Source organism: Carassius gibelio, chromosome B6, assembly GCF_023724105.1.
Source record: "Carassius gibelio isolate Cgi1373 ecotype wild population from Czech Republic chromosome B6, carGib1.2-hapl.c, whole genome shotgun sequence".
NCBI classification, from domain to species: domain Eukaryota; kingdom Metazoa; phylum Chordata; class Actinopteri; order Cypriniformes; family Cyprinidae; genus Carassius; species Carassius gibelio.
The window spans coordinates 9,032,106-9,050,737 of record NC_068401.1 but is presented as its reverse complement, the minus strand read 5'-3'; the positions used below and the strand labels follow the sequence as shown (position 1 = coordinate 9,050,737).

Below are 18,632 nucleotides of genomic sequence, written 5' to 3'. Positions count from 1 at the left end.
TATCCATTCAGGTGCGCTTCAATGTTGCCAAGTTCGCGGTGTTCCCGCATGAAATGAACGAGCAAGGCGGCTTTTTTTTTTTTGTTAAAGAATCGTGTTCATTAGCAGCTACGATACCTCGAAACACTGACACACATACACACCACATAAAACAGTAAATGTAGGCTTTGTTGTTCAAAACAAGCCTTAGACATTTTAATTAAATATGGTGGAACATGTCCATAGTTGATGTGATGAGCTACACCTGTGGGTGCTCTCTAGGACGCTAGTGTGAATTGATTTAAAAAAGTGAATTGATGTGGAGTGGATTGATTTTAAAAAAGTTAAGTGTTTGTGCAAGTAAATGTGACATTACTCATTAAGGTAACATAATAGATTGTTTTCTAGTACATTCACTTTACATTTTAATATTTTAAAAAGGTTATATGTATGTATTGGTTATTATTCTCATTGGTTTCTCAGGTGGATGATGGCTACAGCAGAGCATTTATGCTTCATACTTCTGTTATGTGTGTGTGTCTGTACTTGTTTGAGTGACTATTACTCACTGCTTGGAGTTTCTCGCTCAGCATCTTCAAGAGATATCAAGAAAGCATTTCACAGGCTGGCCCTTAAACACCATCCTGATAAAAACCAAAGTCCTAATGCACAGCAGGTCTTCACACATATTGCTCAAGGTGTGTGTTTGGTTGTAAAACTATCTATGGTTTGGATTCTATCTATCTATCTATCTATCTATCTATCTATCTATCTATCTATCTATCTCTCTCTCTCTCTCTCTCTCTCTCTCTCTCTCTCTCTCTCTCTCTCTCTCTCTCTCTCTCTCTCTCTCTCTCTCTCTCTCTCTCTCTATATATATATATATATATATATATATATATATATATATATATATAAAGTGAAGTATTTCATGATTAATTTTGTTCATTTTTTTCCTCCAGCATATGAAGTACTATCCGACAGGGAGAAGAGACGAGTCTATGATCAAATGGACTACTTAACCAAACCTGATCAGGCTAGGGAGGGAAAGTTCAAGAAAGATGAAAAAGAGGATATGGACAGCCATCCCTTTGTCAAAAAAGAGACATTTCATAGTAAAAGGGGTTTCCAGCATTTTGGTTTAGAAGAGCTGCTTCATTCACTACGGATGGATGATGATTTCTTTATGGGCGAACAGCCTGGTTATGAAGGATGGAGTTTTATTTTTGGGGCTGAGGACGATGATGATGATGAAACGGTCCTCCTCAGTGATCTTTTCAACATGCTTTAATTTCAAGGGTTTGTGTATCTTGACCATATTAAGTTAATATATTTATCAATTACAAAAATGTAAATGAGTTTTAAATTGCTTTGCATAACTATCTTGTTGCTGTGTTTATTAAATAAAATTTCAATTTAAACAATCTTCCCATAATAGTCATATTCTATTGAGAACGCTCATTTTATTCTGAAGCAATATTTATGTTTCTACTTGAATAATAAAGATTATATCCAACTCTTTTAAATCAATGTTAAAGTTCATAGAAATTGATATGCATTTTAACCCCGAGCTTTACCTGTACTGCACATTTCATACAGCCAATAATTATATGTTAAGACACTCATTTTTTTTGGAAATTATTAAACCATAAATCTCCTTCCTTATTTACAGTTGATATTTCCTTGTGTCAGTTCCTCAACTCTTCTTACTGGTTGGACTTTTTAGAAACACCTCAGTAATGAGCAAAAGTAAGTTCCTTAGAAATGTGTTGTTTCATAGCTGCTATGAAAATTTATTCTTCAGTCAGAGCTGATGAATTAGCTGAAATACAATTTTCATAATGTCCTGCTTCAACGAGTCATTGACTGGTAAGCACATTCACATTTACAGTGAAAATTATGATCGAAAGGAAAAAAACTAAGATGACAGAATCCTTGATAAATATTCAGCCTACTCTATCATGCTCAGCATTTCCTGCTTGAACTTGAGAGGGTGGCGTGTTCAGGGTGTTTTTTCCCTTCTTTGTTCAAACAATGAACAGTGATTTTGTGTCACTGTGTTTGTCTCCACTTAGTGTGTCTATGTGTGTATGTATACTTAACATTTGTCTCTAGCAAGTTTACTGACTGCTTTCTTTAGCCTGATGACTACAAACCTGAGTGAGTCAGGCACTGCAGATGCTCTGTGTGCCAGTGAGATAAAACCTCCATTGGTTTCCTTTTTTTTATTTTTTTGGACTGTGAATGAAGGAACCAGAATTACACATTCAGGTTATGACTAACTACAACACTTTCAGGGTGTTGAGCCTAAGTGCGTTGAATATGAATCAGGGATAAGAAAATACGGAGACACTATGATGTGATACAGTGTATTGTGTATACTTTCTTTTTTTTATTCTAGTTCATCACAAGCCTGTGACATAGTGATTTGCTAAAATCTGGAATTAATGAAAAGGAAAACCTTTCTCTGAATCCCATTCATGCTGCAATAAATTTGCAAACAGATAAATAGTCGAATACAGAAGGACATAATATTCCCATATAAATACACACACGTTTCTGCACTCCATTCCCAGGATATTACAAAAAAAATAAATCATTTTAGAAACAAGATGGACAACTGTTTACGATCTATAGCAAATAACATTACATCAAATAAAATGAGTATTACATTAAAGTTAGGTTTATGTTTTATTTTAGGAGTAGGTTGTTTATCTCTTTCATTGTACTTTTCTCCCGGAGAATTGAATGTTCATAACCCAGACTAAACTCAGGCTAAAGACATTTGAGGAAGGAAGCATATTTCTGTAGAGCTGTTGGGAAAAGGTCATGGCCTTATTTAAGCCCATAGAAATGGCTTCCTACTATTAATCATAAATGTAAAAATAACCGTTGCACATTTTACTCCTGGATCAACTCATTGGTCACTTCACAAGATGCAGCTGAAGTTAACATCGACAAACGTATGATGCCTCTGACCTTTGGTCAGTGCAACAGTAGTGGTGCTTTACTTTGCATTTACAAACAGACACTGACATCACATCTGAACTATATGGTTTTAACCCGTGATCTTGACATTAGTATGAGAGATGTACATGAAAAGATATTCTGTATTCCCGAGCGTTTTTCTGCATTCACTTCAGTGATTTAATCTGAATGTCAAAATCAGATTAATGCTCTTGTGTGTGTATGTGTGTGTGTGTTTCGGTGCATTATGGATTAGTTATGCCTAGTATGACTTTTTTAATTGTCACTAGGGACAAGTTTATAGAAAATGAAATATTAGAACATAGAATAGTCTGCTCTTTGGATGTCTGTTGCTGAGGAAGGTTATGCGGGATACGAGAGCCATTTCCTGTAAAGCAAACTCCCTAAAATAGCTTTGACCAAAGTCCAGTCTTTATTTTTAACATTTATTTTAAATATGTATTATATATTTTGTGAGATAGGCTACAGGCTAGGACAAATCTGTCATCACATCGGTGTGCTCCTGAATTTATACAAAGGCATTCTCTTTCTCTCTCTCTCTCTCTCTCAATTAAAAAAATAAAAATAAAATAAATTTAGCCTTGATTTAAAAACTCCTGTTTTTGCTTTTTGTCCTGACGCCCTTTCCTCAGGAAGTCGAGGCAAAAACAGTATGTGTTTGCGCGCGCTCGTGCTGGTGCTCGTGCTCGTGCCGAGCGCCTGTACTACAGTTATATCGCAAAATGAAGTAGGAGAATGCAGTAGTTGATATATAATCTCATGTTATAATCTCGTGTAAATTCTCCCTGGATTACGATTTCATCGTGCTCAAATGAATTTGACCTGTCATTGCCGTGTCTCAGATCACAGATGATGTTCGACGATGAGCGCAGGTGAGTTTTTTAACGTGATAATGTGGTTACGAAAACCAAGTATGGTAACTTTATTTAGGAAAAGAGAAATATGTGTCTGGGAAATTTAAATGTCTGAAATTATGTGAAATAGTATCGAGTTTTGAGTTGCACACTTTTCGAATTCCACTTTGTTATTGTATTGTGCTATATGGAGTAATGTACAGCTGCTCGGATTACATTGATTAGATATTTAAATATTTGTGAAGATTTTGTTTGCACCTCATGTAAAACATATGCAATATGCCTATTTGCTTAATCAAAATGCCAGCACTGGTTTGAGCATAACATATTAATATTTTTCTTATGATAGCCTATTTCTTAAGCCACAGTATATAGGCACTTTTAGCCCTTGCTGTGGACGTAACATACAGTAATATTCTTTTGGAGGCATTAACAATACAATTTCCACTGTAGCTGTGTTTGCAACATCTTGTAGTAAAAATAACAATATGTATTGCAAACATACAGTACATACAATACATACAGTAGCCTATTTAAATGGTGTATTTCACTTTGTGTAGATAATACTTTTAATGATGGATTTAGTTTAGCATTTAAAGTTAAAGTATGTTACAAAGGTTTTAATACATGTTTTAAAGGCAAAATATACATAAGTACATAAAAGTACAAATATGCAGTTAAAAAGTTTTTACTGTGACCTTAGAAAATAAAGCAAAATGTTTAAATCTGTCAAGTTGATGAAAATGTATCTCTTTTTAGTCAGATTTTTATTGTAAATTTCTATTTTATTATTTTTAAAACTTTTTTATGTTCTATATTTTGCGCATAGCTGCAGTTTGTTTCATTCAACTGTAAACAGAAAACCTTAATGCATAAATCACCCTGAAAAACAATTTTCATTCAGAAATTGCAATCAATTTCACAAACCAATAATACATACAATTTTGAAATGCGGAAACAGAAATAGGCTAGTATTTACATTTTCCAGCAATCTTCAAGGAAATTAATATTTTTATAGTGAGGATGGATGAGGATGAACTACTTTTTGATCCCCTGAATTGCTACAATGTTCATATGCTACTCTCCAGTAAAAACTATTTTTGTAAATATTAATATTTTCTCATCGTGTTTCAGGATCATTTCTTGGACCCCAAAGGACACTTCCAGGCTTAGCCTTTCTTAAATGGGCAATATCAACCACCTATTTCTGAATAATTTTGTGATAATCAAGAACCTAAAACAAAAATTGCATCCAAAACAAGAAAATATCTCCAGCATCATCTCGCTTCAAACATGTACTTCAATAAGCTTCACACTAACAAAAGCCGAAGGTCTCCAAATTCAAGAGATCTTATCATGGAAATGCATGGAAAAATAGTTCTGGAACAGGAAGGGTCACAAGAGAGGAAGACAGAGGAAATAATACATACAGAAAAGACAATGCAAGCAGAAGAGACAGAACCAGATGTTATTGTGGAAGAGGGAGATGAGTTAGGATGTGGAGATGAGTTAGCACAGGGAATTGATTTAGATTTGGAGGAGGGTTTAGAAGAAGGTGAAACATTAAAGTCAGAGGATGAGGAAGAGTTGATGGACCTTCTTTCTGATTCATGCAGTAAGAGAAACGTGGATGATAATATAAAGACCGATCAGATTGAAGTAGAGGACACTGGGAATATAGCATGGAGACTGACTAGAAATGGTGTATCAACATCACATAAAACCTCTAGTGATGTTCAGTTGGCTTCTAATGCAGGTTATGGATGCAGTGCACACACAGACAGATTCCTGTATGATGAAATTTGCCTCAATAAAACTTTAATTGACGCATTTTATCCAAATTGTATAGTCCCAGACAGAATGATTTCAAGTGAAGAAGACATAGATGGGATGCTTCCTGATATTTGTGATGCAGGTGAGGCGTTAGCAGACAAAGATGGACTTTCCGAGTGTGACCTTTTTGAACAAACAGAACCTCTCCAAATAAAAGAAACAGAGGACAATGCCAATGGAGATATTATGATGCTAACTTTGGAGGAGGGATTAAATGGCTCTGATTTGTCTTCAACTTCCATCGAGGAAGAGGATGATGAAATACAGTTAGAAAAAGATCAAATGGAAGAAAAAGGAAAAAAGGATTTATCAGACAACAGTCAATCTCAGGATCCTTCAGCTGCTATTGACTCTCCAGACTGTCCTTCATCAGACAGTGGAGACGAAACTCTCCTTGAGTCCGAAATGACTTCTTTTTCAAATTCTTCTTCTTCTCAGCCTTTTTCTGGCTCTGAAATGGTCTCAGATGATGACATAACAGATACAAATTACAATTACTGTAGCAAACATGTGGTTAAACATGATGATGCGATACCTGCGAGCTTAAATCTTGATGCCATCAGTGCTTTCTCAATCATTCAACAGCAATCTGAAAGCCAAGGCCAAAGTTTACAACAAAATCAAGAAGGAGAGAGCATTGGGAAAGAAGAAGAAGATGAAGAGGAAGAAGAAGAAGAAGAAATGGTTGACCACTTGAGTAGATCTGAGAGAAAAGAATTCACAGTAGATCATATGTATGAAGAAACAGAGCCAAAAATCCATGCCAAAGACTTCCTTCAGAACAGGAAGTATTTTATGACTCGTTCTATATCTGTGGAAACCTCCAGTAAGAGAGTTGACCTAATGAATAGCCCTGCAACAGGAAATAGGCGGCTTCTGCTACACCCAAGCTCCTTCTATTCAGATCAGTGTTTCCTTGGAGATAGACCTGCACTGACAGGCTCCTTGGGATGTCTTTCACAAGGCAACTCAAACTTGGCTAAAGTCACCCCAGTTGATATACCACCCCCTTTTGAACTGGCATCCATCACAAAGCGACCAATCAGAAAAAGTTCTCCATCCCTCCCGAACGAAGTCTCTGCTTCTTGCAAGAAGCCTGATTTTGGGTTCAAGCGATACCTTCTGCCGTTACGATTCCTTAGGAAATCAGATCGTAAAAGCATTATGGATAATCGCTCCATCTCCTCCAGGTCCTCGTCTGAGTCAAGTCCGCAAGGGTCATGCAAACGCATGGATTTTATCAGGCATAACATAGGGAGCCAGGAGTTGCAGAGCACTCCAGATTGCACACCACCTATGTCCCCTTCATCCTTTGTCTTTCAAAAGAATAGACAAAAATGGGGACCAAACTTCACCCTTAATAATGATTTGTCTTCGAGCACCATTTCTATGGAGCTAGGGTCTCTCTTTGAGCCCCATCCCCTTTCCAAACCTCGATCTTTCTCATCTCCCAATACAGACTCTTCAGATTACGAGAACGTTCAAAAGGCTGCTTCTCACTATGAGAATGTGCGGATTCGCCTCCTGAATCCAGTCATTCAGAGTCAACGAAATCAGAGTTCAGCCAGTGATACTGATGGTTATGTGGACATGAGCAGTCTGCCGGGCTTCCAGGGCAAAAGTCAGCCATCTGAGCAAGAGACAGATAGGTAAAATTGGTTATATAATTGATATATTGTTTTATTATGTTTATGTTATTAACATGAAGCTCAGGACTAATTCCAATACCATTGTGTAAAATAAATGTTTTTTCTTCTTCAGTATGTTTCAGTTTAGAGAAACTAGACACACTATAAACAGCATAAAGAGTTGGAATCATAAGCAAATGTGTTATTTAACATATTGAAAGCTTGATGGTTGACTCTTAGGTAAATATTAGGCATATGAAACGCATGTAAGATCTTTTGGTTAGATCTAATAACAGGCATTAATATGTATTTTAGTCCTTAAAAGCTCAAAGTATTGCATTCCTAATAAAGAAAGGTTATTTTTAACTACTGTAGGTAGTTTATTTCTTTATTTTTTTGTGAATGTGTCATGATTCTACTTTTTCTGTTATTTAGCCTCTACACCTTCTGTTCTCCTAATGTGAGACAAGATGGAACAGTGGGTGTGTCCGTGGGTGTGGCTTGTTCACAAGAGAAAAAGACAAAGTCATCTGACAAACTGGTAAGCTTATTATTAGTGTTTCTATGGGTCTTGCTTTAATTTGTTTTCATTTATTGCCATTTTATTTCAGAATGTCAACTGTTCCAGGGCTTTCTATAGTGCCAAAGAGCTTCTGGACAGTGAGGCCCAGTAAGTCATGGAAACAACAGCTGAAGTCTGTCAGCTGATTGGCAGAAATTAATTTCATCACTGATAAAATGATTACCATTTAGCTATGTTATTATGACCATGCTTCTTTTTCTTCATTTTAAGGCATGTCAAGACTTTACAACTTCTCTATGAGGTGGAGCATTCATATTTCTCACTGACATTGTCTGTGGATTTTAGTAGAAAGAGAGTTGCGTGAAATCAGAGAAATAGAAATGAATGTGAACTCTACTTTTTTTCCCCACACTTTCACACAATAGTCAGTTGAAGCAGATGAGAGGCTGATGACAGTGTGGACAGAGGTACCTGATATTTATAGTCTCCACCAAAATATACACACGTTACTGGAGACTCGCCTAAAAGAATGGTAAGACACTCTTCCCCACACATGCATGTGCATATGCTACCTTCAATTGTTTATCGTCCTCAAATAATGTCCATCTGTCATCATTTCATCTGTTTTCTGCATTTCACTTCACTCATCAGGGATCAGAATGAAGGTATTGCTGAAATCATCCTGGCAAAGAAGACAGAGTTTTCCATTTTCTCTTCATACATCAGTCATTATGATGAAAAATTGAATTATCTGGAACACATACAAAGCACAGTAAGGGATATATGATATTTTTGTTTTCATTGATTGACAGCTTTAACTGAACCAGATCTTTTCTTGTTATTAGGCATATCCATCAACCTGCCACTGTCTTTAAGCACATGTCCATACTGCACTGTGTGATTTGAGTGTTTTTTGTATTGTATTATTACATGTAAATGTGTTTGAGTTGTGTGTTCATTTTTCTCAGATGGCATGTTTTTAAATATATATCTATGTAATGTAGCGTGTGTTTTATATCTCAGCTACCAGAAGCAGGGACCCTGAAAAAGCATTTGCTGCAGGTCATTGTGCGGATCCTACAATACCGTATGCTGCTAACAGGTGACTACTAAATACTTTTTAACTAATAATTGTATATCCTTATTAATTCTTATCAATAGAAATATGTTTTTTGAAATGCATATTTCTTTTTTCCTGCAATTTTTATACCAAGACCTGTAGCATTATTGCTTTTTGTTTTTGTTGTTTTCCCAACAGACTACCTGAACAACCTCTCACCAGACTCCAGAGAGTTTGAAAATACACAAAGTAAATCTCAGCATTACTCACAGACAACAGTATCTTCATTTTTCTGTGTATCTTGGATTACAGTAAATGAGAGAGGCATTTTGTTTCCTAATGTAGGCTTCATCAGTTTTAAGAAACCGATGTTTTGATTCTTATCTTGACATGTTTGCAATTACAAACGAATCCTTTGGTTTCATCTCTGTGTGTGTATAGTTGATTTGCTTAAGGAACAACATATCTCTGATCTTCTAGATAGTTTCACAAAAGGCAAATGACCTTTGACCCCATCATGGATTTTCAATAATCCAGCCTTTCTACATTATTTATATATGAGGGTCATTTATTTATGATTTGCTGCTGTAAGGGAGTATCTGTTTCTAAGGGAGTTCGGTTAAGTTCTGCAGTGTGACATAATATACATTTATTTATATTGTATTTATTTTTATATTATTTATATTATTTATGCTGTTTTTAATAACTTATTGAGATGGCATTTTTTTAAGGAAATATTTAATATATGCTATATTTATTTAATACAGATATTTAATATACATGCAGTTCTATGTACAATAAAATATGTAGTATTTATGTAATGTTTATGCTTGTAATCTGTCTCTCTCTTTCCTCAGATGCTTTGGTTGTGGTCTCAGATGTTGCTCATCATGTCAATGACAGACTTAAGAATGGAGTAAGTATGTGTTTTTTATCCTAATGTCCTTTTAGATAGTCTGTGTATGTGGAACCTATGCAGTTTGTGTAAATGACCCTGCTGTGCCGTCTAAGGGCATTTGTGCATTTTTTTTTCTCTCTCTCAGGCGGATCTCCTGCGTTTGGTCCATATTGAACACAGTGTTCTGGGTCTGACTGATTTCTTGCAACCTGGGAGAGTGAGAACTTCAATGGCTCACTGATCACATACCCTTCATCAAATCATATTTTATGATTTATTTTTCTGAACATGGGGAGCTTTAAAGCTGTAATAATGAACAAGGTTGTCTTAATCTGTATCTTTGCTCTAGGCGTTTGTGAAAGAAGGCACTTTGATGAAGGTCAGCAGAAAGTGCAAGCAGCCACGCCACCTTTTCTTGGTATGTGATTTTATTTTATTCACATTAATTTTACAACTTAATTATCAAAGATACAAGATATTATGTATGTATATATGAGTATATATGACTTTAAGTAGCTGAGATGAGATTGCCAAAGTTGAGCACGCAAGAGACACAGTTGCTTTCTTTCTGTATAGTCTCTAGTGTCTCTCCTTTGTGTTTGTGAGCTATTTTACTTGTTTTTAGAGTTTCCTGACAGGATGTTGTTTTGTGTGTGTTTATGTCTACATGTGCTATTGTTATTGCTGTGCTGTTCTCACCCCAGAATAAGTCTGTGGGAACAGGGAGAAAGCAATATGTTGAGATAACAGAACAGAGGGTGACAGGATGGATGTGAGATGGGCTGTCAGAAATACTGTATATTGTAGACTTTTCAGTCAGATGGACAGTTGTGCACTGAGACGGGCATGTGGCCCCCAGTGCTGAACTTGAATATCCCTCATAATCTATTGCTTGATGCAGAAGATTTTGTTTGCACCACTGAATAACATTGCAGAAGACAAAATATGCTGCCTCATCAGGCATTATCTGATGGTAGGAAAGCTCTTCTAAATCCAGTGTTTGCACAACATCCTGTCTAGAGGTCGATGAATTTAGGTTGAGTATACATGTATTCTTCACTGCCTATGATAACCCAGAATAATGTCCACATTATTTGGCAGTTGTCTGAACACAAACGGAATCAGACTTCTATTCTATCTGTTTCACAGAGAAATAAGTGTCTTAGCGAATTAGTATTCTCTTTGTTTATTCTCAGCTTAAATGCACATTTGAGTTTGTTCTAAATCACTATGTCATGTTGCCTTGCTGTAACAACCTGCCTTAATAAAAAACATTTCCTGTGGTCACTGATGGACAGAGCAGTGATGCAGCAAAGCAACATCATAGCGCCCCTTTGTGGTCATTGACTGTTGTGATATGCAAATATCAGTATAGTTATTTGTGCTTGAATGTTGTGAGTGACACAGTTTTTGTTACTTTTTACATTTTCAGATGAATGACATAATGCTGTACACATATCCTCAGCAAGACGGCAAATACAGACTCATCAACAGATTATCATTGGCAGGAATGGAGGTATAGCTGACAACATCCACGGACACTTCTAGTGTTTATTCATGTACAATAGTTCTTGGAAACCATCTTTTCTTAATAGGGAGAACACTAATACTAATTACACTAAGGCTTATTTAGTGCTCAAGACACTAATTATAAGCGGTGCTGTTATTTAAACTAAAAACTGTTACAAAACAGCCAAAATAAAAGAAATAAAACTGGAATAAAAATAAAACCAAACAGACAAGAATTTAACAAAATTACTCAAATGAAATGAATACTGAAAATATTAAATTAAAACTGTATTAAAAATATTAAGAAATAGTCTAATAATATATGAATAATACTTAAATAACGCTGGTTGTATCTATGTATAACATTATTTATATAGCCTTTTAAAAGTCTTTACAAAAGGGCTTTATCGAAAACCATAAATGTCATAAAAATAGTAAAAACTAACATGTAACAGAATAAGAAATTAAAATGCATAAAAGATAAATGAAATGAGAAAACAGAACTAAAAGAAAAAAGACAGGAAAAATTTATAATACAAAAGGGATTGAATAATTAAAAAAAAAAAAAAAAAAAAAAATATATATATATATATATATATATATATATATATATATATATATATATATATATATATATATATATATATATATATAAGATCTTAATCTTATTCTAGCTTGCGTTTATTTGTATGTTTGAAAATGTAAAAAAAATTATAAATAGACAAAATAAATACATGAACATCATCATCATTTAAATGCCTAATTTAATTATATGAACCCCAAACAGGGAGTGAAATACAATTATTAAAACCTTTCCACTTTTTTGTCTTTCAGGTCAGCAAGCCACCGATAGAGAACGCTCAGAGTGCATTGAAGATAGACGTGAAAGATATAAGCATCACTTTGTCTGCCAAGCAAGTGACATACACAAACTCCTATCACACACACATATGTAGCGTATGTGTGTCATGTCTGACTGACGCATGTGTTCTTGTGTGCAGCTCCTGCACTGAACGAGACGGCTGGTTTGCTATACTGAGTCGGACATTAGTGAATCTCAGCCCCATATCAGGAGACCCAGTAGACTCTTTTGGGGTGAGGAAGCTTTCAAAAAATAGTGCGATTAAAATGGCAACACCTGAAAGAGTTGACATTTTGTTTCCAGTTGTGAAATGATATATGTCCTGTGTTTCAGTTAGTGGATGGTCCAGAGATGTGCCTCGGCGAGAACGCTCCTCCTCTGCTGTCTGTTTCCCAGGTGACGGTTTGCATGAACTGTCACTCACATTTCAGCCTCACAAACAGACGACATCACTGCCATGCCTGCGGCAAGGTGCAAATACATTTAAAGGGATAGCTCACCTAAAAATGTATATTTGCAGGCTATCCAAGCTGTAGATGAGTTTGTCACTTCATTGGAAAAGATTTAGAGAAATCTATCATTACATCTTTTGCTCACCAGTGAATCATCTGCAGTGAATGAGAGGCCAAACAGCTGAGAAAAGCAGCACGTTTGTAATAAACAAATGTATCATTATGATGTTTTTACCTTCAAACCATCACTTCTGGACAAAATATCCATAATCCAAGTATTTGTAACCAGTGCTTGATCTGGGCATATTTCTCTCCTTATTCAGATGAGACAACTTTTTCACTGGATAAACACAATAATCTGGATAGAGGCTCAACAGTTTGAAATAAAAAACTCCTTATAATGGATTTGTTTATAACAAGCACACAGCAAGTCTGGATTGGACTTGTAGGGATTACTTGTGGATTATTGTGATGTTTTATCTGCTATTTCAAATCTCATTCTGACGGCACCCATTCACTGCAGAGGATGTATTGGTGAGCAAGTAATGTAATGTTAAATTTCTCCAAATCTGTTCAGATGACAAACTCTACGTCTTGGATCACCTGATGGTTAATAACTTATCATCCAACTTGAATTTTGCATCAAAAACCACTCATAAGCATTATTGTGATTTTCTCATCTTATAATGTTTATAGATTTTCTGCAGAGATTGTTGTAAGAACAAATTCCCCCTCAAATACATGAAGAACAGACGTGCCAAAGTGTGTGACCATTGTTACACCGAGCTGCGTAAGCATGGTACAAACACAATGTCTTTCATTAAATTAGTTTGATTAATTCAACATAGTTATGCAAGACTCTCATCATAATTGTGTGTGCATTTGTTTGAAAGATATTGCCACAATAACAGAGAGCTCCAGTCGACCGCTCTCTTCTGTCTTCCAAAACATTCATCCATCGAGTCTGTGGAGGAGCCGAAAAGGCCAACTGTCTTTCAATCAGGTAACCTCTAGATTCATATCTTTGGACTAAATATCAGTCCAGTGGATCACGATTTACTCTGATCTCACTCTGAATTGTTTGATTATGACACATATTAGTTTTATTAAGTGTTGCTATTAAAAGAGTCTTATTAGAAGACCATTAAAATGTTCAGCATTGCATTATTTTTCAATTACAATTAAACCCCTTACAATTTTTATTCATTTAATGTTAGATTTTTTTCCTTTGGATTTGGGGTGAAACATCATGTGTTGTTGCTTAGGAGACAGTGTCCAATGGGGTGATGAGTGGAACCCTGCACAGGTGCAGGAACAGCAAGAGAAGTTGGAGAAGCCTGTGGTTCCTCCTGAAAGATAAAGTTCTCTACGCATACCCACAGCCTGAGGTAATACACACAGTCCCATTTTTGCACACATTAACTTGCAATATGCAGCTCCTAATCTCTCTCTGTGTCCTATTGTTTTATGTAAGGAGAGGGTTGCATGCGAGACCCTTCCTCTCTTGGGTTTCTCTGTGAGGTCAGAGGTTGAAGGGGAGAGCAGCATGTTTCAGCTGTACCACAAAAGCACTCTCTTCTACACTTTCAGAGCCCAGGACAGTCACACTGCACTGAGGTTAAAATACATTTTACATTCAAACAATACAGCCATTTATAATGTGTACATATAGCAGTGGGATTAGTAAGTTTTACAATATTACTGTTTTTACTGTATTTTTACAGCCTTTTTTTGCATAAAATACTTTTTTCAAAAACATTATAATATTATATATATAAAACACATTAACACAAATGCTATTACATTATGTGAAAATTCTGCTCTTTTCCAGATGGGTCAATGCCATGGAAGAAGCTACAGTCCTGTAGCATCTGCCGTCCTGCTTTTGTCTTCTCATATGAGCAATTAAATCTGTTATTTATCATTCGAGAGCGATGCATTTTCATGTCACATTCAAACATCACTACCCAGTGTGACTGGGAGTGTAATCAACCAGCCCTACGCTAACGTGACGCAACAGACATATTTTTGGAACACCAAGGGAACAAAATGCTCACACTAAGACATTTATTTTGTGCCAAATACTTCTTCCAAAGACCTCATTGAGCTGTGGACACACTTTAAAAGGCGCACTGTAGCACTTCCAGCTGTCATTTAGATAAAAACATTTAAGAACTAGTGAGATGTTGCTTAACTTAACCACTATACAATGTGATATATATTATGCATTACCCCAGTGCACTAAATTTTATTAAAACAATTTCTAATTATGGGAACTGGTGTGAATTTGAGCCCATTATGTTCATTTGGTGGCATTTTCTTGATGTCCTCTCATGTCTGGATTATATTTCATTGTATACTGACTTATATGAAAACCAGAAAGAGTAACTTTGGATTGATAATTAGTTAGTATTTAGCAACTGAGCTGGTATTCTCGTTGCACTTGATGATGATGTAACGTTTAATTTACTTACCTTTTATCCAAACTGCCAATCTGTTCGCTTTCCATGTTATAATTACAATATGAGGGCTTAGTGTATATTTATGAAGAATCTATAAGTAATTCGTCTGAAGGATTAATTGTCACTGTATCATTTGAGTAAACTTTACTTGAGTGTAGTGTAAGTGTGTTCACTTTGGTTTTCAAACCTCACTAGTGCCTCATCTTCCTATTTTATCCTCCTTTGTGTGTGAAAACTTGCTTCTCTTATGTGGTTATGCATATTATACCTATAGGGTTGACCACTGCTGAAATAAAACCATTAATTGTATGGTAGTCAGCCGCAGCGCTATGTATAGTGGTTCCCTATGTAGTTAATTTTAATTAATTTCTGTTACATTCAAATGTATTTCATGATGCAAATCTTTTATGAGGAGCTAAGGTTTAGGTAGATATTCTCTACATATGGATCTGAACTCCTCAATGTTTTCTGAAGTTTTATTTTCAATGACAGCCAGGTTGAGTCCACAGAGAGTGAATTTTAGAGATGCAATTCTGTGATTAAGTATCTTCAACTCAGTAATTAAAGAGTGTATTACAGATTGAGACTGTGTGTGTGAGGGATATGAAGAAAAGGGAGGAAGGGAGGGCTGGCGTTGCCCTGTTTCCACGTCCCCAGGAGACGATGTGACCCAGAACAGAGTGAGAGAGCAAGGATGAGAGTTTGTTTTCTGGAGTACCTGAAAGTTACGGACACCTTGTCCCAAATAGGAGACACATTCATCATTTTAACTTCCTCTATCTCTTTCCCTTCATTTGCTTTTTCTCCTTTTAGCCACTCTGATATCATGGTCTAAATTGCCAATTCTAGCTCCTCTCTATTCTGCCTATATATATATATATATATATATATATATATATATATATATATATATATATATATATATATATATATATATATATATTAATCAGGTTAATGTTGAACATAGGCTGCCTGTAATCAAGTATATAATTGAGCTGACGATATGCGATAGCGGCCTACACCCACATGCATCTTCTATCAATTAATCATTATTCTTTCTTGTTAGATAACATACATTTGCATATTCAGAAACAACAATAATAATAAAAAGACAACTTTTAATAACATGTCAGCATTATACGTATTTTTAAAACCGACTTTGACTAAATCTACCCGTTGGGTTTTGATAACATGGCAGACGCACGTTGGTAGCTGGACATTTTGGAAGCATCCAGCTGATGCTATGTAGGTTGCTTGTTTTGCAGAATCTTTATTAAAGAGACCGAATTATTCTCTTGCGGCTCATGCGGGAGTGTTCTGTTTAGTTGACGCGACTGTACACACTTCTCTGAACAACGTTTGTGCTTTTTTTTTTTTTTTTTTTTTTGCAAGGTTAGTATTTACCACAGATTTACAACATGAATTATGCCTTATTTAACATAAAATCATATGCAAACAGTTTCACTTAGTGACATATTCATAAGTGAAACAAGCTATATAAACGAGACTTCATGCGGTCAGTGGGAGGGGCTAAAGGCCTAAAAGGAAAATAAGGACATAAGCTAAAAGGAAAATAGTAATGAACAAGCGCTTTTTGGATTTTAGGCAGGTAAAATTGTAAAAAAAAAAATGTTGATTACATAATTTGAAAATCTCGTTGAATCAGCTCTGCATTTAACAACATTTAAAAATGCATTAAAATGTATAAAAGAAAACTAAACAGAGAGAATTAAAAGCTTGCTAAAGTACTGGATGGCTCAAACTTGGAACCTACCTTTCTAGACTGTCTATACTCCAATTTGAGTTCATGGGTGCTTCCACACAGCCCTAAGTAAGCTTCTTCAAAGTACTTGACTGCACTGAGTTAATGATAATTAGCTGTGTGTTTGAGAGTAATATTGTTAATCAAAACATCTCTAATTAGGCTTTTTTTAGGCCAACCCACTCCACCTTTTTTATGAGACCTATACCACAGAAATTGCCTACATGAGAATAGTAATTACTGCCCATGGCTCTTGTAGATAAATAAAGTATTAATAAATAAAATGAAAATTATAAACAGTTTCATATTTTTAGGTCATATAATAAATTAAAGAAAGATCATTGTCGAGGTCCATGGAAAGGTCAAAGGTGATGCATATTATAGAATAAAATTTTTATTCTTTCCTATTTCTAGACCAAGAAAATTTCACTGACAATATAGAGCGATTGAGAGAAAATGTGTGTGAGAGTGTGTATGATTCTGTGGCAGTGTCACAGTGACATTGTCATGACACTTTTGGGTCTTTTAAGTGTCTTATGTTCTTCTGCATTGCAGCAGATTGATGAAGAGAGGGGGAGGAAAAGAGCCCTCATTTTTCTACAATAGATAAAAGCATTATCTATTCTTTTCTTAATCTATCTGAGGTAAATTACCCAGTCTTCTATCTAACATTGCCTAGGAACATAAATATATAAAGAATCTCTCATTTTCTAAATCATGCCAGCTGCCCTGATCTACTATTAATACACAGGAAATAAACTCATCTCTATAAAAAAAACTTCTTCTTTTCTTCATATTTCCACTTCCCTTTTATTCGTTGCTGTTTATAAATGAATACTCAAAAGTGTTTAATTCCACTTAAATGATACAGAGACTTACACTTTTTTCATGGGTTTGTGGTGAGAAGGGGAAGAAATGTGGCTTCTGTTTTCCTGCTGGAAACTGACATATAAGGCATTACCGATCTGTCAGACAGCTGTTTACAGAGTGTGTGCATCTTTGTGTGAAAGAGTGTGTCAGACGCAAAGTTTATGCAGCACTGTAAACTTCTGTCTATGCGCACCAGTACACTAAAACTAATTCATCCGTGCGCTTAGTTGGGCTATTTGTCTGATGTTCTTTTCATAAACAAAGAAGACAAATGATTAAATGTAATTTAATTGGTACTCTGGTTATTTTATATATACTATAACAATACACCATTTTATCTGTGTAGATCTGCTCGATTACAGATAAGGGGTAGTGAAACAGCCCTCTCACCACCTCCAATTCTGCACCAGATATCTACACACACACAGCCTCTGCAACATACTGTTGTTTCTTTGCTTTTTTTAAATCTCACCCACACACTTAAATCTAGGACATACACTCCACAGCACTGCGGACCAAGAGGAGGAAAGCAGGACAAGACTACACACACAGAAGGATGTCGATTTTCAAATGCTGTGTCCTTAACACCCACAGTTATGTGACCTTTCAATGTATGTTTTATAATGTTCCATGAACGCATTATAGAAACCAGACACAGGATCTGTTCCTCATCTTAAAGCCTCTTGAGTAAACTATCTATAAATCACCAACCAACACAATCACTGTATCTCTTTGCATGTGTGTCCAGCTTTGGACAGAAAGCTGGCACATGTGGCAAGCTGACTTAACATTTAATGCATAATAATATTCTATTTTGTGTTACCAGTATGGCTACGTAGTCATAATATTACAATGTATAAGTGCTGGTATTGTTTTAAATTTGACTAAAGATTCACTGCTAGTATTATGCTGCCTTCATGTGCTATTGGAAATGTCCTGCAACCAACTTCTG

At 35.6% G+C, this 18,632-nt stretch overlaps 2 protein-coding genes across 2 annotated transcripts; both read left to right on the top strand.

Annotated features, from left to right (window-relative positions):
* Nucleotides 1-52: 52 nt before the first annotated feature.
* zgc:152986 (uncharacterized protein LOC101884054 homolog) lies at nt 53-1,403 on the top strand. Its single transcript, XM_052558808.1, has 3 exons — nt 53-363; nt 463-677; nt 942-1,403. Exons 2-3 carry the CDS (start codon nt 467-469, stop codon nt 1,268-1,270), a joined length of 540 nt encoding a protein of 179 aa, XP_052414768.1. The 5' UTR covers nt 53-363; nt 463-466; the 3' UTR covers nt 1,271-1,403.
* A 3,553-nt stretch (nt 1,404-4,956) lies between these two features.
* On the top strand, nt 4,957-15,205 carry LOC127959535 (FYVE, RhoGEF and PH domain-containing protein 5). The gene is made up of 20 exons (XM_052558774.1): nt 4,957-7,303; nt 7,718-7,823; nt 7,894-7,952; nt 8,076-8,106; nt 8,231-8,337; nt 8,457-8,577; nt 8,829-8,907; nt 9,064-9,114; nt 9,723-9,781; nt 9,909-9,980; nt 10,113-10,181; nt 11,196-11,279; nt 12,107-12,186; nt 12,274-12,367; nt 12,468-12,605; nt 13,283-13,385; nt 13,480-13,589; nt 13,852-13,974; nt 14,061-14,203; nt 14,418-15,205. Exons 1-20 carry the CDS (start codon nt 5,115-5,117, stop codon nt 14,452-14,454), a joined length of 3,855 nt encoding a protein of 1,284 aa, XP_052414734.1. The 5' UTR covers nt 4,957-5,114; the 3' UTR covers nt 14,455-15,205.
* Nucleotides 15,206-18,632: the final 3,427 nt, after the last annotated feature.